This window comes from Toxorhynchites rutilus, chromosome 2, assembly GCF_029784135.1.
Source record: "Toxorhynchites rutilus septentrionalis strain SRP chromosome 2, ASM2978413v1, whole genome shotgun sequence".
NCBI lineage: Eukaryota > Metazoa > Arthropoda > Insecta > Diptera > Culicidae > Toxorhynchites > Toxorhynchites rutilus.
In genome coordinates, this window is record NC_073745.1 from 339,212,256 (window position 1) to 339,236,766 (window position 24,511).

A 24,511-nucleotide genomic window follows, 5' to 3' on the forward strand; every position below is an offset into this window, starting at 1 on the left:
CCATATGCCTAATTTGGTTTAATTTGCTTGATTAATTCTCGGGTAATGCAAAAATTTGTGTTTCATTTGTACGGCAGCCCCCTCTAAGAGAGGGGGAAGGAGTATCTTAACACTATAGAAACATTTATTGCATCCTAAAACCTCCACATGCCAAATTTGGTTTCATTTGCTTGATTAATTCTAGAGTAATGCAGAAATTTGTGTTTCATTTGTATGGCAGCCCCCCCTTTGAGTGGGGGAAGGACTGTCTAACCATCATACAAATATTTATTGTACCCTAAAACTTTCACATGCCAACTTTGGTTTCGTTTGCTTGGTTAATTTCCGAGTAATGCAGAAATTTGTGTTTCATTTGTATGGCAGCCCCCCCTTAGAGAGGGGGGAGGGGTCTCAAAATATCACGAAAACCTTCCCCGGCCCCAAAAACCCCTACATACCAATTTTCATGTCGATCGGTTCAGTAGTTTCCGAGTCTATAAGAATCAGACAGACAGACAGACATCACTCCATTTATATATATATAGATTGTGATATGTATTTCAACACAACGTGTCCTGAGAAGTGTACATTGCAATGTAGACAATCGATTTGACCTTTTCTGAATTAGCAGTATCTTTTTTCCGAAATGGAAAACTTAGCTCCATCAGTTATGTATTTTCGCAATGCGGGTGGATGGGAAAAGTCAATTTTCGACTTGAAGCTTCAAATTTTCTTAGAAGCTGTCCGAATGTGTGTGTGTATGTGTGTGTATCTTGATAGAATTTCATACTGTTGGCTCCCCGTGCCACAAATTTCTGTTCCCATTGTGTCTTGACACGTGTAGTCGAAACTCCAGTGTTTTTTTTTAGTTCTTATGTGCACAATTTTGTAATAGAATGAGAGTGCCGAATGGGCTTTAAACTAACCTATCGATTGAATGGGTGACTTTCCACAAATATTTCTCGATGTTAGGTCAACATTTGAAAGTGAAAGTTAAGAATATCCGAGACCAACAAATATTTCGCTAGAATCAGAAACCACAGGGCAAGTCGAAAGAATTTTTTTTGCAGTAAAATCCCCCGACCAGAACGGGAATCGAACCCGAACCGAATCATGCCAGGATAGTGTGGAACGTTAACCACTCTGCCACGGGAGCACCAATCTATCTACTGATCTCGAAATATATCCTAAGAAGTGTGCATTGATACATTATCGACTACCTTTGGTACCATTAAAGAGTCATTTCACAATTCCTCGTCTTCAACTCATTTCGCTGCATCAGGATGGTCAATGTGTTTCAGATCGAAATCACCACTTTTGTACCGCCAAAACTACCTTCCCCATGTTCTCACTGCTGGAGAATGTTCATCATGATTTCCGCAAACGAATGATTTGCTTCGACCGCTTTTTCTTCAAATGAAAAAAATGTAGCGAATCCCGCGAATACTCTTTATTTGGAACGATAGTCGAGATTTTAATACGCTGAGTAATCAAATTATTTTGTTTTGTTTTTTTTGCAGAATGACACTAAAATCAAAGAAGAGAAGTGGAGCTTGAGAGAAAAAAGTGGCAACTGTTTGTGGTAAGAAAATGTAAACAGTGAAAAAATTATGGTTTACGCTCTAAAAATTGAACAGAATGTTGAGATGCCTCTAAAATGGTGGGAGACATCATATATAAGTTGGGAGGTTCGTATATAATGTTATTAATGTTAGCATTATCATGATGAACACGGCGAATAGAATAGGAATTACGAACTGAACGAATACGAATAAAAAATAAATATAGACGCTGATAGAGCTATGGAGAAATATTATAACGCATTTTTATCAGTTTATCTATCATGTTGTTAATATTTGCATTATCAAAATAAACACATATGTATTGTAATCCTATGGAGAAATATTATAACGCATTTTTATCAGTTTATCTATCATGTTGTTAATATTTGCATTATCAAAATAAACACATATGTATTGTAATCCTAACTTGCTGAGCTATTCATAATGCAGCGACCGCATAACAAGAGACGGATTTGTTTACCCATGTTTGTGATAGGGACCGATCGAGGAAAAATAAACATATCTCTATCGCACGATCCTTTTTGCGGCTCGTGTGAATCATAGGTATAGTTTTATGATAGGGACGGATCGATCCCAAATAAATAAATACATTTCTCCTGCACGATCCTGTTTGTGGATCGTGTGATTCATAGGGTGTAGTTTTAAGATAGGAATTTTTGTTTATGCTTTGGTGTTACGATAGCGGCGAGCTTATCGCAAGTTTGTTTGTTTATTGTATTCTAAAAACAAGAGATAGGGTATGATTTTACGATAGTGGCGAAGTTATCGCAAGTACGTTTTTCTTTTATTATACTTCGAAGTATAACGAAGAGGTAATAGATGCAAGAAAAACTTATATATAATTTCTAAGATAGAAAATAAAACAGTTAGTATCTAGACACAGTGAAGAACGGTCGTGTTTTCCGTTAATAAATTGAAAGAAAAAACCTAAGACCGCTCGGGCGTTCGCATGTGGTGACAGCGGTTCGCGAACGCGTTAGTTATTAATTATTAAGTGAAATAAGTGACTTAACATAGTGTGTAAGAGTGCAAGTTCTGAGCGAAGTGTATTACAACGGAAAGTGTGTGGAGAATTTTTTTTGTCCTTGTCAAGTCAAGTGAAATAAACTAAATAATAAGTACATGGCAAAATAGTACGCCGCAAAGAAGTGATTATTAAAAAGGAAATCATGTTGCGGGAATAAGAAATTGAACCACGTGGAAAATTAGAAGAGCTTTACATTTTTTAAAGCACTATGTGGTTCTCCGGAATATTCACAATGTTCGTATCACATACTATATGATACATGAGGGCGACATCAATTACGAGAAACCCGTTCGTTACCCTATAAAGAGCGAATCCAGGAAAAGCATCACAGGAGGCGATATGTGAAAATTATTGTTAGCCGTAGATATAGTATCAGAGTTTGAATAGACTAGACGTAAAAATAAAATCGTGTTCAGTTAGAATAGAAGCGAATTCAAAAACCGAAAACCTACAAGCCAATCAAGACGTTGAAGAACCCCTGCATACAGTGGCGTCGATTCTCCGCCATTCCACTCCAGCATCCACCCGCTATCGAACATATGGTCCTTCGAACCGGATAGACGTCGAGAAGGTTCCGTCTATCCAGCCTTCCGGTTCTTTAATGACCCTTGAGAAGCATTTTCATCAGCAACAGTTACACCACGGTGTTCAACAGGAAAATTACATAAATATATATATATATATATATATATATATATATATATATATATATATATATATATATATATATATATATATATATATATATATAAGTTACCGTCAATTCCAAACGGCAACACCAGCCATGCACCAGCTCGAACAACCTAAACAGCGGCATCATCACTTTTGGCCAAACGTCCCATCTTCACTGAAATAACATATTCAACGTAGACACCACAACACGAATCAGCATAACAGGCAACGGTACGCAACTCGAGAATGTAGGTATCAAATTCCCTTCGGCTCATTGAGTAGGCATAAATCATAAGTCATGTAAACTGGAAGCGATAATAAAGTTAGTCTTAATCTTACAGTGAACAAGTGTAGTTCTTTTTTTAAAAAACGCTCTCCTTTAATTTAAAAACGTAAGTGGCGCAGTCGTGCGGATTGCGGTTTTAGTTAGAAGTTCGCGTGTGTGACCGAATCGACGGCTTATCGATTGTAGTGGCACCCCAAGGACAACTAACAAAACCAAGCGATCAGAACCAGCGAAGGAATATCGCAAAAATTAAGGTAAGCAAAAAGAGACTAGGTATAGTGATTTAATATTTAGTGATTTAATAACGAATAAAAAGGTGATTTTTTTTATAACCGGTACCAAGTGAAAAACTTTATAAAAAGATATTTTAATTTCCTAGAGACTAGGCGTAGTGATTTAATATTTAGTGATTTAATAACGAATAAAAAGGTGAATTTTTATAACCGGTACCAAGTAAAATACTTTTTTAAACAAGGAAATTTTAATTTCCAAAATTAAGCGATTTAGGAATTTCAATCGAGGCCGAGACATGGCAGAGAACCAGCTCGAACTTCTCCAAGCGAGTTTGGAACAACTGGCCAGCCGTCTGGCCGAGAAGGATGAGCAGATCGCTCAATTACAAATCCAAGCAGCGCAAGGTGAGCGAAATGCTCAATCACTTGCCGCCCAACTGGCTGCCAACAGGCAAGCGAACCCCGTGCAGGTGATTCAAGTGCCGGAGCAAAGAACGGAATCGATACTAAAATCGTTACAGACGCCCCAAATTATTCGGGATCTTCCGTGTTTCGACGGAAACCCGTTAAAATTAAACTCATTTTTAAAGGGGATTGATAATATAATCCCTCTGCTGAATGAGGCACAGAATACTAACGTCTATAGAGTGTGGATTCAAGCGATCCGCACAAAAGTAATTGGGGACGCTGACAACGTACTCGAACTATACGGCACCAACCTAACGTGGGCCGAGATAAAACAAACCCTAATCACACATTACAGCGACAGGCGTGACGAGGTCTCCCTCACCAGAGACCTCTTCAAATTGAACCAAATCGGAAACGTGGAAGAATTTTACTCCAAGGTATCGCACATCGTTTCACTGCTCACAAATAATCTGAGCATAACAGAACAAAATGCAGCCGTGAAACAAGCAAAGAAAGAATTTTTCCAGGACATAGGGCTAAAAGTTTTCCTCGCTGGCTTAAGAGAGCCGCTAGGACCAATCATTAGAGCCCAATGCCCCACTACAATGAAAGACGCTCTCCGACTTTGTATGGAGGAGCAAAACTATAATTATGTAAAATCATATAAACCAATGCTACCACCGAAACCATTTAATCATCCAAGAGCTCCTATTCCTCCAAACATACCTACCCGGCCAGTGAATCCTTTTAAATTTTCAGCACCATACAATGGTCCTGTGAACGTACCCCGTTTTCCACCGAACCCCAAACCAATCAATTGGCAACCTAATTTCTCTCCAAACCCAATTCAGAGACCCCCAATTTTCAGAAATAATTTCACCCAGCAACCAAATCCTAATTTTCCCCGCAATCAGTTTGGACAAAACCATCAAAATAATTTTCCCAAACCAGTCCCTATGGAGGTGGATCACTCGATCCGAAGTAGGAACGTAAATTACATGAATAGAAACAATAATAACCATTTTAAACCACGCCAGAATTTAAATCCTTTTCACCCAAGTCCCAACTATCATTTCGAACATTGTGAAGAAACATATTTGCCCGATTATGGACATGCTGAAAATGACAATTATGCCTTAGCGAAGGTTGAGGGAAATTACCCAGACTATGACCCCCATAACAACATCTATTCAGAAAATGATCCAAACATTTTCGGAGGAAACATCGAAACTAATGAGACATCTGAGAACACAGAAGGAAATGTAGATGATTTAAATTTTCAACCGGATTCAGACAGTTCAAACGGGAGATAACAAATTTTATCCCATATGTAAAATTAAACACGAAAATAGGAGAGATGAAATTTTTGATAGACAGTGGCGCTAACAAAAATTACATCAATCCTGCGAAAATTGCAAATCTAAAAATTTCCAAACTAAATCATTCTTTCGTCAGAAATATCAACGGCACCCATTCCATTAGCGAATCCGTTGAATTTTCTCCCTTCGATGGAAAACCTCCCATCACATTCTTTTTGTTCAAATTTCATCCCTACTTTGACGGACTTATTGGCTATCAAACATTGACTGAACTTGAAGCCGACATAATCACTTCTTCTAACACACTTAAATTTCCAGACTATACCATCCAGATGAGTAGGAAATATCCTAATTCCTACGACATCAACTTGAATGCAAATGAAGAGGTTCCTATAAAACTTCCAATAGACATACAGAACGGTGACTTCTATATTCCAGAACTTTACTCCTTAACAAACGACGTGAATATCCTTCCAGGACTCTATCGATCAACCGATAATAAAGCTACTGTCATGATTAGAAATACTAGCCATTGTCCGGTGAAAGTTAATTCAAACAGACCTATTTTTTCCGAATTAAACAATTTTGACGAAGTCTCACCTCCTGATTCAATGAATAATAACCCTCAAGAACTGCTGAAACAAATCCGCTCAGACCACCTAAACTCAGAAGAACGCCAAAATCTGTTCAAAATAATAAAGAAATACAGCGATATATTTCATCAAGAAGGACTAAACTTGACCTTCACAAGTGCTATTAAACACGAAATTAACACCAAAGATGAAATACCGGTACACTCGAAATCCTATAGATACCCTTATTGCCATAAAGCTGAAGTGCAACAGCAAATAAGCAAAATGCTCGATCAGGGTATTATTCGTCACTCGAGCAGCCCTTGGTCTTCCCCGGTGTGGATTGTCCCCAAGAAAGAGGACGCATCAGGGAAGCGAAAATGGCGTCTAGTGATAGACTATAGAAAATTGAACCAAAAGACTATCGAAGACAAGTACCCTATACCCAATATAAATGAAATATTGGACAAACTGGGACGTTGTCACTATTTCTCTACATTGGACTTAGCTAGTGGGTTTCACCAAATTGAAATTCAAGATCGGGACATACCAAAAACCGCCTTCAGCGTGGAGCATGGGCACTATGAATTCCTTAGGATGCCATTTGGTCTTCGGAATGCTCCATCCACGTTTCAACGCGTGATGGATAATGTCCTTAGAGATTATATTGGCACCATATGCCTTGTGTATATGGATGACATTATAATTTTCTCCACCAGTCTTCAAGAACACATTGAAAGCCTTTGTAAAATTTTCGATAGACTTAAAAGATTTAACATGAAACTTCAGTTGGACAAAAGCGAATTCTTGAAAAAAGAAGTTGCTTTCCTGGGTCATATTGTGACTCCAGAGGGCGTTAAGCCTAATCCCAATAAAATACAAACAATAAAAGAGTGGCCTTTACCTAAGAATGAGAAACAACTCCGTGGGTTCCTCGGCGTGTTAGGATATTATAGGAAGTTCATTAGAGACTTTGCGAAAATCGCAAAGCCCCTAACAAACTGTTTGAGGAAAGGTGAGGAAGTCCATCATTCAGAGGAATTTATTGAAGCTTTTCACAAATGTAAAAATATATTAACAAGTAGCGACATACTGCAATACCCCGACTTTACACGAGACTTCATCTTAACCACAGACGCCTCTAACCACGCGATTGGAGCCGTATTATCCCAAGGCATAATAGGTCGAGACAAACCAGTAGCGTTCGCCTCGAGAACTCTAACCAAATCCGAAGAAAATCTCTCAACGATCGAAAAGGAATTACTAGCCATTTGGTGGGGCTGTAAATACTTTCGACCATATTTATTTGGCCGCAAATTCACACTATACACTGACCACCAGCCCTTGACTTACGGTTTAAATTTGAAAACCCCCAACAGTAAATTGATCCGCTGGAGATTAGATCTTGAAGAATACGACTATGACATTAAATACCGACCAGGCAAACAAAACACTGTTGCCGACTCCCTATCTCGGATTCCCCTAGAGATCAATCTCAACGAAGACACAGATAATAACGAAGACGAAAACGATACCGACGACGCAACCGTTCATTCGGCAGACACGGATGACTCGGAATTCATACCTATGACACTAAAACCACTGAATGCATTTTCAAATCAAATAGTTTTAAAAATTGGACAGACAGACAGTGAAGAAGTCGAAGAGATTTTTCCACGCGTGTTCAGAAAAACGATAACAAAATTACATTTCGGAGTTCCGACCCTTCTAAGAATACTACGTGATTACACAAATCCAAAAAAATTAAATTGCATCAATTGTCCAGAGACCGTCCTACCTTCTCTTCAAATAGTCTACAAAAACTATTTTAGCCGAAATAAAACTTTTAGAATGAGAATATCCCAAATCACCTTAGAAGACGTCACTACCGAAGAACGCCAGAACGAAATCATACGAGGACAACACGATTTCGCCCACAGAGGTATTCAGGAAAATCTTCAGCAAATCTCTCGAACATACTATTTCCCTAGCATGAAAAGAAAAATCAGAACGTACATAAGATTATGCGATCAATGCAATAAAGCCAAATATGATAGAGCACCTTACAAAATCAAACTAGGACAGACCCCCATCCCAAAACGGCCACTAGAGATTATCCATGTGGACATATTCATATCTCAACCGGATATGTTCTTATCCATTGTAGATAAATTCTCTAGGTTCGGAGTTTTAGTAAGTATCAAGTCCAGAACAATATAAGATATAAGAAGAGCCCTTCTGAAGTTCTTTAGCACTCATGGGAAACCTCAACTTATTGTATGCGATAACGAGCCATCCATGAGATCTATTGAGGTTCGAGGACTCCTCGATGACCTAGGCATACAAATATATTTTACACCGACAAATCATAGCGAGACCAACGGAATAGTGGAAAGATTCCACAGTACACTCGCCGAGATTTATCGTTGTAATAGGCATAAGTATGAATCACTATCCAACAAAGAATTATACAGAATTTCTTGCACTTTATATAATGAAACCATACATTCTGCAACTAACATGAAACCCCGAGAAATCTTTTTAGGTATCAAGGACCAAGATGAAAGACCTCTGGACGCCGAAGAAATATTGGCAAAAAGAGATAAATTATATGACGAAGTCGTATTAACACTGACCAAAACACAAAGGAACACACATAAACAACACAACCGGCATCTGGAAGACGAACCAAAATTGGTCCCAGATCAGCAAGTGTTACATAAAGTGCAGGGAATTCGGAATAAAACGAGAAAACGATATTCAACGGTTCAAGTTGTCGAAGACAGATTGAAAAGCTTTATTGACGACTCGAATCGTAGATTACACAAAAATAATATAAAAAGAATAAATAATAACTAATAATATTTTTTCTTTCAGATGGCACTTTGTCTGTTGATCCTTCTTGTTCTGCAAATGCAACTTTATTTTGGACAAATCATTCAAATTCAAGACATTTCAACAAACCCCGGACTATTGACCATACGAATGGAATCAACATTCATCAAAAACGGACATATTCACGTTTATCACGAAGTAGACCTCGACCTATACCAACCTATACTTAACCAACTCAACACCATAATCACCGGATTAGAAACCTTTCCTAACATCAGAGAAATCACAAGAATGTTGCGTAGTAAAATGCATGAAATTACAAACTTATACAGAATCCTTTCCCCTAAGGAGAGACACAGAAGAGGAGCCTTCAATTTTTTAGGGTCTACAATAAAATTAATTACAGGAAACCTAGACCAAGAAGATTTAGACAGAATTAACACGGAGATTGAACATCTCAAGGCAGGAAATCGACAGTTAATTAATGAAAACAATTTACAAGCAACAATCAATGAAAAACTACAAAATAGAATAAATAAAATAATCCAATCCATTAATGACCAACAAAGTAAGTTGGTAAAACAAATTATTTCAAATAGACAAGCTATATTAGATCCCAACAATGTAAACCAAAATTTCACGGCCCTCAGCAAAGTAATCAGAGTTTCATTTCACCTAGACCAAATACGAAACCACCTAGACACCGTATTCGAAACCATTCAATTAGCTCGCGTAAATGTGATTTCGAGGAACTTCCTAGAACCGGAGGAATTAAAAGTCATAGTGCATCAGTTAGAAAAACAGAACATTACATTGCTTAATTCAGAACAGGCTTATGAATTTATAAGTATAAAAATAGTCTTTAAGAACAGCAAATTATATTTTGTTATCTCAGTGCCATTTGTTAAAACGGAAATATTTAACGAGTTGCTGCTGGAACCATTACCAATCAACGGAACATCTCTAAAACTACCATCAAGGACAGCAATAGTAGGAAGCCAATCAACTTATCTTCTCAACGGGCGATGCCAACCTGTGGGACAAAATACCATGTGCGATCAGAACAATCTGATAGACGTTTCCAACGACGCATGTTATTCCAAAATCCTACGAGGATTTTCCGGAAAGTGCAGCTTCGTGGATCACGATGCCAATTCAGGCGTCAAGCGGCTAACTGATTTCCATATCGTGCTGAAGGACGTCAAAAAGTATTCATACAAACGGATTGCAAACTGACAAACAGAACACTATCAGGTAGTTTTCTAATATACTTCTCAAACTGTGCAGTAATCATCAATGGCACAAAGTTTGACAATCGAGAAAGACACAACAAACAAACACCACTGGCAATATCGCTAGATGGTCTACAAATAGAAAAAGGCGCTCTCGAGGAGAATATAACTATAGAAAAACTACAAGAATTAAACATCCGCAACCGTGAACGAATGGATTCAATAGAAGAATCATTTGCAATCCATATCTCAACAAATATCGGAATATTTTCGATAATTATAATTTCTGGAATAGTAATAGCCATAACGAAAATCAACAAACGCACTAGTAACGTATTTAAAATTGGCCAGCATCCATTCCCAGAACCCCGCAGAACATTACCAGAGAAGAAGGAAAATTCAGAGAAACCAACATCCGCTAAAATCGAACCGGGACGGTTCGAACTTCATGAGGGAGCAGTTACCGTCAATTCCAAACGGCAACACCAGCCATGCACCAGCTCGAACAACCTAAACAGCGGCATCATCACTTTTGGCCAAACGTCCCATCTTCACTGAAATAACATATTCAACGTAGACACCACAACACGAATCAGCATAACAGGCAACGGTACGCAACTCGAGAATGTAGGTATCAAATTCCCTTCGGCTCATTGAGTAGGCATAAATCATAAGTCATGTAAACTGGAAGCGATAATAAAGTTAGTCTTAATCTTACAGTGAACAAGTGTAGTTCTTTTTTTAAAAAACGCTCTCCTTTAATTTAAAAACGTAAGTTATATATATATATATATATATATATATATATATATATATTCAAGGCATTACCCCTACCTTGACAAGAACTTTTCTCCGTATTCCACGATGTCGACGGGAGCCGAACGGAAACTCCGCGGTTTGAAGAACCGCAGACGCAGTATTCTGTCCTCGTTTGCCTGCATCACAGAATTTGCCGACAATTATCAAGAGGAGAGTGATGCAATGGAACTGCCTGTTCGTTTGGATAACCTCTCTGCACTATGGACCGAGTTCAATTCAGTGCAGGCCGAGTTGGATACTTTGGAAGACACGGATGAAGCCATGGCTGCGTATCTGAGCACCGAGTTCGAAAAACGTTATTACCGCACAAAAGGTATACTAATGCAATTTAACAACGTATCATCTCGTCAACAACACATGCAAAACCCACAACGTGAATTCCCGAGCCAAATGAGCTGCATAAAACTGCCGGATGTTAAATTACCCGTATTCAATGGACAGTTCGAAAGTTGGCTAAATTTCCATGATTTATTTGATTCGCTCGTCCACTCTTCAACGAATCTATCAACCATCCAGAAATTTTACTATCTACGGTCTTCTCTGGCTGGTGAAGCGTTAAAGGTGATTCAAACAATACCTATAACAAGTGATCAGTGTGCTGTTGCATGGAAGATGCTCGTTGACCACTTTTCAAACCCTCGGCGTCTGAAGCGTATATACGTTCAATCATTGTTTGAATTTTCCACTATACGAAGAGAAAATGCATCGGAGTTACATTCACTTGTAGAAAAATTTGAAACCAACGTAAGAGTGTTGAAGCAGCTAGGTGAACACACCGAATATTGGGATGTACTTCTGATTCATCTGCTAAGTACGCGGCTAGATCCTGTCAGCAGAAGAGACTGGGAAGAATATGCGGAAACGCTTGAAAATGTCACTTTCGATGAAATCGTTCAATTCTTACAACGTCGAGTCAATGTATTGCAGTCAGTCGTTATTAAACCTGCTGAAGTACAACAATTTAACGTGAAAAAGAACTGCATTCAACGGTCGGGAAACATCGGAACATTCCAGAATGCAGCACGTGAATGTACAGCTTGTTCGGGTCAACACTCTCTTTATCAATGTAGCGCATTTTCCAAAATGTCCGCAGAAGAGAAGGAGCAATTTATTCGACGTAACCAACTTTGCCGTAATTGCATGCGTCGTGGTCATGTTCTGAAAGAGTGTCCATCAGAAAGCAACTGCCGCAAGTGTGGAGGACGACATCACACTCTGTTGTGTTCCGCTCAAAGATCAGTTAATTCAAAACAAACAGCTTCAATTCAGCAATCGCCAGTTATTAATCAACCCAGTTACTCGAAGGGTAACGAATATACCGTATCATCAACGCCGGTAGTACATACAGGAATCACGAATTTTACAAGAAATGATAGAACTAGTCATAGGGTGTTATTAGCCACAGCAATCGTCCTGTTAGTCGACAACAACGGTGTAGAGCATCCTGTTAGAGCCCTGCTTGACTCTGGCAGTGAGTGCTGCTTCGTTACAGAACGTGTGAGTCAGCGGATGTACATACATCGCAAAAAGGTGAATCTTCCAATCGCAGGAATAGGACAATCCTCAACGCAAGTACGGTTCATGTTCCGGTCGATGCTCAAATCCCGACATAGCAACTATACTGCTGAGATTGATTTTTACGTTCTTCCGCGGGTTACTGTAGACTTGCCTTACATCTCAGTAGACATATCAACATGGAAGTCTCCAACCGGAATTCAACTAGCCGACCCTTCGTTTTATGAATCGAGTAACATTGATGTAGTTATAGGAGCAGAGATATTTTTCGATATTTTCAAACCATCGGGACGACTATCATTGGGCAACTCATTGCCATGGCTGATAAATTCAACGTTTGGATGGATAGTCTCCGGCAACACACATCAAAAACATACGAATACATCATTTACCTGTGCCACTACAGCCGATTTGCATCGTGATATGGAACGATTTTGGGCCATCGAGGAAGATTCGATGAAAGCTTTTTCACCTCAAGAAACAGCATGCGAAAGTTATTTCACAGAAACAACATCTCGGGAACCAGATGGTCGATACACGGTTCGCCTTCCGTTCAAAAAGGAAATTGTTCACAACCTAGCGGATAACAAACAGACAGCACTACGCCGCTTTCGTCACATGGAAAACCGTCTCAATCGGAACTCGAGTCTTGCCATGGAATACCGAGATTTCATGGAAGAGTATTTAAGACTTGGTCATATGCAAGCAATCAGTGAAAGCCAAATCACTACACAGTCATCACACTTTCTACCGCATCATCCAGTCATTCGAGAAGATCACACAACGACGAAGGTTCGTGTCGTGTTTGACGCATCATGTAAGAGCTCAACTGGATTATCTTTGAATGATGCTCTTGAAGTTGGACCGATAATTCAGGACGATCTACGTTCTATAGTTATGAGATCTCGATTACACCCAGTTTTGTTGATTGCAGACATAACAAAAATGTTTCGTCAAATTAATCTGCATCCAGATGATACTCAATATCAACGTATATTTTGGCGATCTTCATCATCTGAACCACTTCAAATATTCGAATTGAAGACCGTCACATATGGCACTGCATCGGCACCATATCTTGCCACTCGTGTTCTCAAACAATTAGCGATAGACGAAGAACAAAATTATCCATTAGCAGCGAGAGCCACGTTTAATGATTTTTATATGGACGATTTTGTTTCCGGTGCAAACACCATTCACGAGGCAATCGAACTTCAAGACCAGATGGATTGCATGTTCAGATCAGCGGGCATGCAACTTCGTAAATGGGCGTGTAACTCTCCAGAAGTTTAAGAAATGTACCTGATAACAATCGAGCAATGGAATCAACCGTCGAGCTTGATAAAGATAAGTCGATTAAAACTTTGGGCTTACATTGGGAACCCATAACTGACCGGTTGAAATACGTAATACAACTAGTAGCCATCGATAGTACACAGCCAATAACAAAACGTACAACGCTCTCTTGCATCGCGCGGATATTTGATCCGCTAGGATTGGTGGGTCCGGTAGTAGTAACCGCGAAAATATTTATGCAAATTTTATGGAGTCTCAAAGAAGAAAACGGGAAGACGTATGATTGGGATTGTGAGTTACCTGCAGAAATTAGAAACCGATGGAACACCTCCTACATACAATTGTATCGACTAAATGAATTGCGCATCGAACGTCAAGTTCTGCTTCCAAATGCAACTTCTGTAGAAATGCACATTTTCTCTGACGCTTCTGAGCACGCCTATGGGGCGTGCGTGTACTTACGAACAACGAACAGCTCAGGTGAAATCAAGGTGGCACTTCTTACGTCACGATCCAAGATATCGCCACTGAAACAATTAAAGGGTGTGTCACATCAAATTGCATCACGGAAAAAACGCTGTAGAAATTCGCCCAGTAGACCGATCCTTTTGAAAATTTTAGACAGTAAAAAAAAACTATTAAACAACTTTTGGCATTTTCTTTTTATTCATACTTCGAGCCCAAGCCCGTATGCTCGCACCTTCCTCTTTACCCCGTCCATAAGGTTCTGTACAACGTCAGGTTGTAGTTTTTTTTTTAACAGAAATCCATTTTCTCTTGAAGTCCGCCTCCGATTTGACAACTTTTGGGTTCTTCCGGAGGGCCTGCTTCATAATCGCCCAATATTTCTCTATTGGGCGAAGCTCCGGCGCGTTGGGCGGGTTCATTTCCTTTGGCACGAAGGTGACCCCGTTGGCTTCGTACCACTCCAACACGTCCTTTGAATAGTGGCACGAAGCGAGATCCGGCCAGAAGATGGTCGGGCCCTCGTGCTGCTTCAATAGTGGTAGTAAGCGCTTCTGTAGGCACTCCTTAAGGTAAACCTGCCCGTTTACCGTGCCGGTCATCACGAAGGGGGCGCTCCGCTTTCCGCAAGAGCAGATCGCTTGCCACACCATGTACTTTTTGGCAAACTTGGATAGTTTCTGCTTGCGAATCTCCTCTGGAACGCTGAATTTGTCCTCTGCGGAGAAGAACAACAGGCCCGACAGCTGACGAAAGTCCTCTTTGACGTAGGTTTCGTCGTCCATTACCAGGCAATGCGGCTTCGTCAGCATTTCGGTGCACAGCTTCGGGGCTCGCGTCTTCCCCACCATGTTTTGCCTTTCGTCGCGGTTAGGAGCCTTCTGAACCTTGTATGTACGCAGGCCCTCCCGCTGCTTGGTCCGCTGGACGAATGAACTTGACAAATTCAGCTTATTGGCGACATCCCGGACCGAACTTCTCGGATCACGTCTAAACTGCTTAACTACGCGCTTGTGATCTTTTTCACTGACGGAGCATCCATTTTTGCCGTTCTTCACCATCCGGTCGATGGTTAGGTTCTCGAAGTATCGTTTTAGTACTCTGCTGACCGTGGATTGGACGATTCCCAGCATCTTACCGATGTCCCGATGTGACAACTCCGGATTCTCGAAATGAGTGCACAGGATTAATTCACGACGCTCTTTTTCGTTCGACGACATTTTTCCAAATTTACGAAAAATTGACAGTGGAGCATGGTCAACGTGATCTATACACTCTTATCTGATTATAAGCCAAAGCTGAAGATATAATTCCTAAAAATTAAATTTCTACAGCGTTTTTTCCGTGATGCAATTTGATGTGACACACCCTTTAAGTATCCCTCGTTTGGAATTGTGTGCCGCTTTACTTGCCGCCGAATTGTATACCAAGGTAGCGGATTCCTTACGTTTGAGGATAATGACGAATTTCTGGGTAGTTTCAACTACTGTTCTAAGCTGGTTAAAATGTACTCCTTCTACATGGACCACATTTGTCGCTAATAGGGTCTCCAAAATACAATATGCCACCCAAAACTGTAAATGGAATCATGTTGCTGGCAGCGATGACCCTGCTGATATTATTTCGAGAGGACTCTCGACGACTGAATTGCTCACCAGTCAAATCTGGTGGGAAGGTCCACAGTGGTTAGCACAGGACAAGCAACTTTGGCCTACACAAAAACCGTGAATCTTTGCGATTCACAAATATCCAACGAAATAAGAAAGTGCTCACATTCTACTACTATGAACATCCATTCACGACGCTTCTAGTTCGTTGCTATCACGAACGTTTACTCCACGCAGCTGTTCAACTGTTGACTAACACTATACGTTTGCGATTTTGGATAATGGGAGGCCGCAGTATTGCCCGCCGTGTGGTCCATGCATGTATAATATGTTGCCGGGCCAAGCCGAAATTAATCGAACAGTGTATGGCCGATCTACCCACGAAAAGAGTAACCATCTCAAGACCGTTCTCCGTTGTAGGTATCGATTTCTGGGGACCGATCTACTTACAACCTCGTCACCGCCGAGATGCACCAATAAAGGCGTATGTTGCGGTATTTGTTTGCTTCTGTGTCAAGGCCGTGCATCTAGAACTGGTCACAAATCTCAGCACTTCCAAATTCCTTCAAGCTTTCCGTCGTTTCGTCTCACGAAGAGGACTTTGTTCGCATGTCTATACAGATAATGGCAAGAATTTTGTTGGCGCCGCAAATGAACTCCGAAAACTGATAAGGAGTGAAGAATTCAAGACATCGTTTGCTCGTGAATGTGGTGACAATGAAATTCGCTGGCACTTCAACCCACCTAGAGGATCTCATTTCGGAGGATTATGGGAGGCAGCTATCAACTCAGCCCAGAAGCATTTTGTTCGTGTGTTAGGAGAGAGAAAACTGGCATTCGACGACATGGAAACTCTTTTGACTCAAATCGAATGCTGTTTAAATTCTCGACCACTAACTAAGCTGACAGATGATCCATCGGACCTCGAACCACTTACACCTGGTCATTTCCTGGTTGGCACATCATTGCAATCTGTTCCAGAGTGCAATTTTGAAAATATACCCTTCAATCGACTTTACCAATGGCAGCAAGCACAGAAGATGTTCCAAGATATCTGGAAACGCTGGCAAGCAGAGTATCTATCATGTCTTCAGCCTCGAACAAAATGGTGCAAACCACCCGTGAAACTACAGAAAAACCAACTCGTTCTGATAAAGAACGAAAATACTTCACCGATGCGCTGGCCAACAGCACGCATAGTTGACCTACATCCTGGTAAGGACGGAGTAGTGCGCGTCGTAACACTCAAGACTGCACAAGGCGTACTTACTCGTCCCGTAGCAGAAATATGTCTACTACCAATAGAAGCACCATCAGCCGAGCTAGCAGAACCGCTCATCAACCAAAAACACGAGGATTCCAACGTGGATCAGTCTACGCAATAAATACAAGGCCCTCAATCTGATGGGTCCAGGTGAGGACCGCTCCAATTAATGTTTTATCTCCAATAGCGCTACTGGTCTTATTTTTTCATGTGAACGAGTCTAACTACGACGAGAGCCACTTCATCACACCAGGAGGAATCAATCTTCAGAAATGGTTATTTCTGCCGGAGCCAGGATGTTCGTATCACATACTATATGATACATGAGGGCGACATCAATTACGAGAAACCCGTCCGTTACCCTATAAAGTGTTCAGTTAGAATAGAAGCGAATTCAAAAACCGAAAACCTACAAGCCAATCAAGACGTTGAAGAACCCCTGCATACAGTGGCGTCGATTCTCCGCCATTCCACTCCAGCATCCACCCGCTATCGAACACACAATATGGTAAGTATTCGATTCTTTCACTCTCCTAATATCCTTATTATATTATGCTCGTATAACTCTTCTCGAGCCGAGATTACGCTGTTTTTTTCATTTTAGTTTTTTTTTATGTTTTATATAATAGAATAAAGCGCTTTACGGTTTATAAAGAAAATCAAGTAATTCTTTCAATACACCCTTATGAATAAAGTTTAACTTTGCACCCACTTGGAAATATTGACTTCATCATTGTGTCTCCATGTGACACGGAAGAAAATAAATAGTACAAGGGAAGTAAAAATTGTTGAAGGAACGAACAGTGAATAACAAGTAAGGGCATAAATAACTAGTGAATGTTTTTATTCCCTACTGATACTTTTAATACGAAACCGGAAAAATAATGCCAGGTGATTTTCTTAAATAATATCCAAATTTAAATAAGGAGTTTTATTAAACTTTCCTTAATGTATAAATGTTTCAATGCAGAGAAACGTAATTTTGCTGAATTGTTCATCTGTGAATGAGAGTATTTTAATATGAAGATGGAGAGTGTCATGAAAGATTTTTGGTACAAATTATGGTAGAAATGAAGTTTGAAATCGAATAAAAAAAAACATCAATTGATCATCTCACTTGATATTTGGGAAAAGTCAATAAAGATGAACAGAAATTTTAGATCTGTGAAATTGTCTCAGTAATGTTTTTTTTTGTGAAAATAGATTAAAATCTTCAAGATTTTAGAAGAAGGAAAATATATGATTGGAGGCATTTATCACATGATTATTTTGAATCATTTTACTGTTTAAGTATTCAAAATGGATTTCGTATCATCATACAACCGGTTCACACGGAAATTGAAAGAACGACTTTTTAGTATCAAAAATAACATTTCAAAAGATGTTGCCGAATGGAAAAGCAAACTTGCCTTAACAGAACAAACTGGCGGCAGATTGAATAAACTCATAAGCTCGGTTGAAATTTGCAACGAACTTAATAATAAACTGGAATCTAAATTCATCGTATTTGAACGAAGAATTTTAGAGCTTGAAAATGAGAAGCACCAGATGAAGGTGGATATACAAAATCTTCAAGAGGAGAAATGTCAATTATTGAATAATCTAAATAATTTTGAAGAGCTGAAACAATTAAATCATAAATTGGAAAGAACCTTGGAGCGAGAAATTCGCGAGAAAAATAATTTGAAAGTAAAAATTGACAATAGTTTTCAAGAGATCGGTCGACTCGAAAAAAGGTTCAAAGATCTGAAAAATTCACATTTAAATATCAAGAACGACAAACAATTGCTAGAGAAGAAAATAGAGTGCCTGAAAAAGCAGCACACCGAGTCGAAGAAGGCAGACAGGGAAAACATCCACAAATGGAAAACCAGTTTTGAGCAATACGAAACAAAACTGCGAGATTCGGAGTGTGTAAAATTACAGCTAGCGGAAAAAAACTCCCGTTTAGAAGAAACAAACAGGGAAACGTCTAAAGAGGTCCTGAAATTGAGGACAATGCTCCAGGAAAATGAGCTCGTCTTTAATCAAGAGAAAAGGAGAATCAAGGAAGGGAATATGCAACTTGATAAATGGATGAAAAGGAATCATGAACTGAACACATTAATCAAACACTTGGAAACAGAAATGAACATTTTGAAAGGTGAAAAAACAGAGCTTATCATTTCTACTAACAATAAAGAAATAAAAATCGACACATTGAGAGCAGAATTAAATCAAAATAAATCGACTATGAACACGAAAGACCAGGAAATTAAGAGACTAATGAATAAGTTTGATTTATATAAAAACGATCTGGAAGTTAAGAAAAATACTAAGTACGTGACCACGACCATCATTGGGGAACATTCTAAAAATAATAATAACGATATCAAACAGTTCGCTAGTGAACAACGAAAAGCACGAAAATTTTGCAATATTACAATTGTTTGAATGAGATGAATGAGAGTTACAAAAGAAGGAATACATTATTAATTTATGGAAAAAGTAATTATCGATTATTTTATGCGTGTGAATTTAAAAGAAAATGACAAAAGTGAATCTTCAATCTTCAATAAAACAGATAAAGATGAAAAAGAGAATTAAGTAATATATGAAATAAAATAAAAAGAAGAGGTAAATTTACGAAGCGAAACAAAGAAAATTAAGAAATATCAATTTGTATTGATGAAAATAATATGAAATGATATATGAAAATAATATATTCTGAACAACATGGTTCGAAACAGGAAGGCGTAAAAAAAATCGAATGACAAAAAATATATATATAAAATAAAGTAATACACCATTATTGTGTATATTGTATGAAATGAATAACAGAATGAATGGACAAGGGAGGCGCCCCGGAATGTAAACGAATATATCAAATGATGAAAAAGAAATGTATTTATAATGTGCCATTATGAAAATGGAGTAATATAAGCGAAAATATAAAAGTAAAGAGGTAAACCTCTCATATATAAAGAAAAATAGGTAATATGCTATCTACAATATCTACAATAATAAGTTATCTACTATATTTCGGTGTAAATTTTATTTTATTTTTTCCTTCCTATACTAAATAGAACAATTTAAGTATTTTCACAGATCCCACCTAGGACCTACAAAAAGAGGGGAGAGAGACCGCATCCACAGTTTATTTTCAAAACCGGGACTGAAGTGACATTCTACATCCGTGAAGAAGAGGAAGAGAGATACCTGTCTGTCAACAGAGGAATGGTAAGAAGGTTAAAAATTTAAAAAAATGGGTGGGTAATGTCGGGGACATAACCGGAGTGACGTAGGACTATACAAAGGGGACAGCTTTTGTTAAATATATATTTTAAATATATTGTTTTATTTTCTTCTCCTACGTGAATACCTACCTATCTACCTGAAAAATGGATTAGTTTACTGTTTACTCTTTATGAATATGTTGATGGTTCTGAAAAGAACCTTTGGTGTTGTGTTCTTGTTATCACTCGATATTCCCATCTTGTTTGGTTAAACCTTCCTGTTTAGCTATTGCGTTTGCCACTCGCCACAGCTATCACAGTTGGAAAATTTCTTCCCATCCAGCTTGTGACATGTTGTTCAGTAAATTACATTTAATGCGACGTACCAGAGAAACACTTTGCCACTTACTGAAACTAATTGTTGCCTTGATGAGCGCCGAACCGAAGCTGCTCTGTTCTTGATGCGAGTTTTCTGATTGTCGTGAGCAGCTTTGCAAGCCAACTCGAGCACTCCGACGGCCGAAACTCTATAATCGCTGTTAGGTATACTGGGGCTCCGGCACCAATCCGTTCGGCCTAGTTACCCTTGCGGAGCAATCAGTGAATGCGACCAACAGGGAACTGGAGACCTGCACGGTTCGAGTGAGACTTTGCCTTTCCCTTAACTTGTCCTCCTTTGTTACGTCCACGATGCCGATGCCGTACAACCACACGGGTTTACGGTTTGAAAGAAAATAAATTATTTTTTGGGGTCCGCGTGTTTTATACTCTAGCGGTACACACTCACAGGATAGAGACAAATCGGTAGACTTAGCCAGAGGGACGAGTCCAACGAGACGAACGTTAAAAGGGAGCGATGGCAAAAAAAATACATTCATTACGATTTGTTCGCTCGTTGGATTCAGATGCAGGCTAAAAAGGGTCCTTTTCAGGATCACAAAATTATCTTCAATCTAAAGAGTTTATTGTTTTGTTGTCACTCGATATCCCCATCTTGTTCGGCTAAACCTTCCTGTTTAGCGATTTGTTGCCACTCGCCACAGCTTTCACAGTTGGAAAATTTCTCCCATCCAGCTTGTGACATGTTGTACAGTAAATTACATTCAATGCGACGTGCCGAAGCACCACTCAGTGTCGCATTGGAGGCGATTTTAACCTGTAATTGAACATTTGCGATGACAGTGATACAGTGTCGACTTTCAATGTGGGGTCATAATTTGGACCCCGAACTCTATGTTTACAAAAATGTTCATTTAAATATGTCGCATTACATGTCTGTCCAATTAGCTAAATGTCGAACTAATTGTAAATTACTGTACTTTCAATCTGGAAAGAATTTAAGAATTGGTGAAAATTGAATAATCAGGAAAGTCCCCAACTATCAATAAGCTCAGAACAACTGCCAATTCACATACTCATCACATCCTGGCAGTCACATACTCATCAGACAAATTATGAAAAAATCAATTTGTGTTTTATTATTATTTTGGATAATGTTTTAGAAAGCATTGAACTGTATTTCGTAAACTCTTTTTTGGAAGGTTTAATGGCCCTGAAAAGCGCCTTGTTTTATGGAATGGTTCCATTTTAGAAAACTTAGTACTCGTGGTTTTGAAAAAAACCATTTCGAACGCCCTCGATGCCGTCTTGTTCTGGATTTGCCACCAAAGCAGTTTGTATAAAGAACAAACTTTTTTCTTCTGCTACCCGATGCCGTTTTGCGATTGCGTTTGCCACTCGCCACTCGCTGCAACTGCCTGTTGTCTTGATGTGCACCGAACCGAATGTGTTCTGTTCCGAATGCGGGTTTTCTTATCGTCGCGAGCAGCTTTGCCAGCTAACTCGATCACTTCGGCGGCCGAAACTATATAACGCCGGCTTGGTGGACTGGTGCACTGGTACTAACGCGCTCGGCCTAGCTACCCTTGCGGGGAACTCCAGATCAACACGGTTCGAGCGGGATTTTGCCTTTCCCTTCACTTTTCCTCCTTTACCATGTCCAGACATGGCTGCTTGGGTTGGTTTGTTGATGTGTTGTGATGCGAACCGATGTGGTGTACGGTTTGAATGAGAATGATCGTTACGGCAGCGGAGCGGGGATTTTTAAGCTGACTGGCTGGTTCGAGAATTACGCATGTGTGAGACCGCGACCAATGTTTCGTTAATTTTTTTCTTTTTCCTTTCCAATCGTGCTTCATTCTATTTCGCTGCTGCTCTGGTTGCCCGTTTTAGTCGGTACGATTTGAGGAGCACAAAATGGACCAATCAAAAATGAGCACATAGTGCATTTTGACAATGCTTGATATTTCACAATTATTCAATTATTTATCTCAAGGAAAATGAAATGTTATTCGTTATGATAGATGCGTAGATATATTTCCTATCAATTGATGCAAAAACCTTTGCGATCTATTGAGAAATGCTCGAGTTATAAGCGTTCCAAATCTTGCATTTTTTCCTACTTGTTCAGTGCCTAGATTTCCATTTCCCCCCGATATCTTCCGGTTAGACGTAGTCCTACGTCAATATATGTTCAATAGAGTTTAATAACTGGATATGAAAAAAAAAAAAAGAAAAAGAGAGAAATTACGAAAAAACCAATGAGTTAATGAATGAGATGCAAGTAATCGATAAATTGTTAGTATTATGAAAGTGAAATATGTATATGCTAAACACTTTTGAAAACTGTATTAAATTTTATTGACAATTTGCTTAAAAGATAGAAATACGAAAAAAAAAATAAAATTGACAAAGTTAAAAAAAAACAAAACAATGTATGAACAAGAAAATTGTATAATTATATATCGTAAGATGATCAGACTGGAACCATGGAAATGGATTTCCGACGAGGAGCGAGACGTGGCCAGGCGAGGCAAGGACAAAACTCAGCATAGCGCTGAAGGGAAGAAGAACGATTCGGCATCCCAGCTGAATGATCACAAGAAGAGGACGACGAGTCATGCGGAAGGTCAATGGTGTTGGGCGCTGTGGGACGACGGAGCGAAAACAGGAAGCGATTCGAGAGTCGTGCAAAAAGTGAATCAGATCAGCAAATCTGTAACTAAGAAAACTGAAGAAGAAGCTGTAGAAATTGTGATGAAACTGGATTCCATAATTGGGCAGTGCCATTCAACGTTGACGAAAAAAATTACAGCAATCTCAAAACTGATTATATATGGCGGGAGATTGATAATGATAAAGGAAATAACTCTGATTCAATTAAAGATTGTACTAAAATAGTGACGAAAGGTGATTCAAAAGAGATGACACCAGATGAATGGGAAGCCTAGATTGCTGAAATAACAAAAAATTACAAACAGAAAAGCAAATGAAACGGGTAAATAAAAACGCGTTATTGACGTCGATTTCATTTCAACGATGGCGTGATGGACTTATGGACCGTTTTAAAGATTGTTCAGGAATAGGACCTAAGGAAATGCAACAGTGGAGAAAGATGGATGAGACAGCACAACGCGGAAGAAGATAAGCAGCAACGCATACCTAGTATCAGAGACCAACCGAATGATAAGTCACAGCGGAAGATGACCAGTCAGTCAGCGAATGGACACTAACAACGAAGATTTGGAAAAAAGAATATATATATGATTTATATATGAGTTCAGAAGAAAAAACAAGAGATAGGGTATGATTTTACGATAGTGGCGAAGTTATCGCAAGTACGTTTTTCTTTTATTATACTTCGAAGTATAACGAAGAGGTAATAGATGCAAGAAAAACTTGTATATAATTTCTAAGATAGAAAATAAAACAGTTAGTATCTAGATACAGTGAAGAACGGTCGTGTTTTCCGTTAATAAATTGAAAGAAAAAGCCTAAGACCGCTCGGGCGTTCGCAATAACAACATTTATGGTCGTATTCCAATGACAATTGATGACAAATGTGTCGTAATTTACGACTAAAGCTTCACCATAGAAACTGGACATTGAATAAAAAAAATCAAAACGTGGTAAGAGCATCAGTTGTGAAAAAATGAAAAAAAAAATTTTAAAGCTTTTTCATCGGAATAAATTGATTTTTTGGTGATTTTTGATTTTTTGATGATTTTTTGGAACACCCAAAAATGGAAATAGTACCCTGATAAAAAAAAATTTAAAAAATACGGGTCTTTGCGATAAAGAACAAAATTACCACTTTTGACGAAAATCTGAGAACCACTACATCG

The 24,511-nt window shown here is 39.0% G+C and overlaps 2 protein-coding genes across 6 annotated transcripts; both read left to right on the forward strand.

The window, feature by feature from the left end:
- Nucleotides 1–2,438: 2,438 nt before the first annotated feature.
- Nucleotides 2,439–17,476, forward strand: LOC129770782 (uncharacterized). Of its 5 annotated transcripts, XM_055773855.1 has the most exons (3): nucleotides 2,444–2,623; nucleotides 10,968–11,278; nucleotides 16,269–17,476. In XM_055773855.1, the coding sequence occupies exons 2-3, from the start codon at nucleotides 11,011–11,013 to the stop codon at nucleotides 17,231–17,233; spliced, it is 1,233 nt and encodes a 410-aa protein (XP_055629830.1). In that variant the 5' UTR covers nucleotides 2,444–2,623; nucleotides 10,968–11,010; the 3' UTR covers nucleotides 17,234–17,476. The 5 variants fall into 5 exon arrangements, with proteins under 5 accessions (XP_055629829.1, XP_055629830.1, XP_055629826.1 ...); XM_055773854.1 differs by lacking the exon at nucleotides 16,269–17,476 and having other exon boundaries at nucleotides 2,439–2,537; nucleotides 10,968–14,167; XM_055773851.1 differs by lacking the exon at nucleotides 16,269–17,476 and having other exon boundaries at nucleotides 10,968–14,167.
- Nucleotides 17,477–17,487: 11 nt separating this feature from the next.
- Nucleotides 17,488–24,082, forward strand: LOC129770783 (uncharacterized). Its single transcript, XM_055773857.1, has 3 exons — nucleotides 17,488–17,620; nucleotides 20,200–20,331; nucleotides 23,139–24,082. The coding sequence occupies exons 1-3, from the start codon at nucleotides 17,618–17,620 to the stop codon at nucleotides 23,565–23,567; spliced, it is 564 nt and encodes a 187-aa protein (XP_055629832.1). The 5' UTR covers nucleotides 17,488–17,617; the 3' UTR covers nucleotides 23,568–24,082.
- The last annotated feature ends 429 nt before the right edge of the window (nucleotides 24,083–24,511 follow it).

Excerpts from the sequence above, each read along its gene's own strand:
- LOC129770782 (XM_055773854.1), top strand. The coding sequence starts at position 11,011 with ATGTCGACGGGAGCCGAACGGAAACTCCGCGGTTTGAAGAACCGCAGA.
- LOC129770783 (XM_055773857.1), top strand. Across the intron at positions 20,332-23,138 it reads TGTCTGTCAACAGAGGAATG|ATGATCAGACTGGAACCATG; the intron begins GTAAGAAGGTTA and ends ATATATCGTAAG.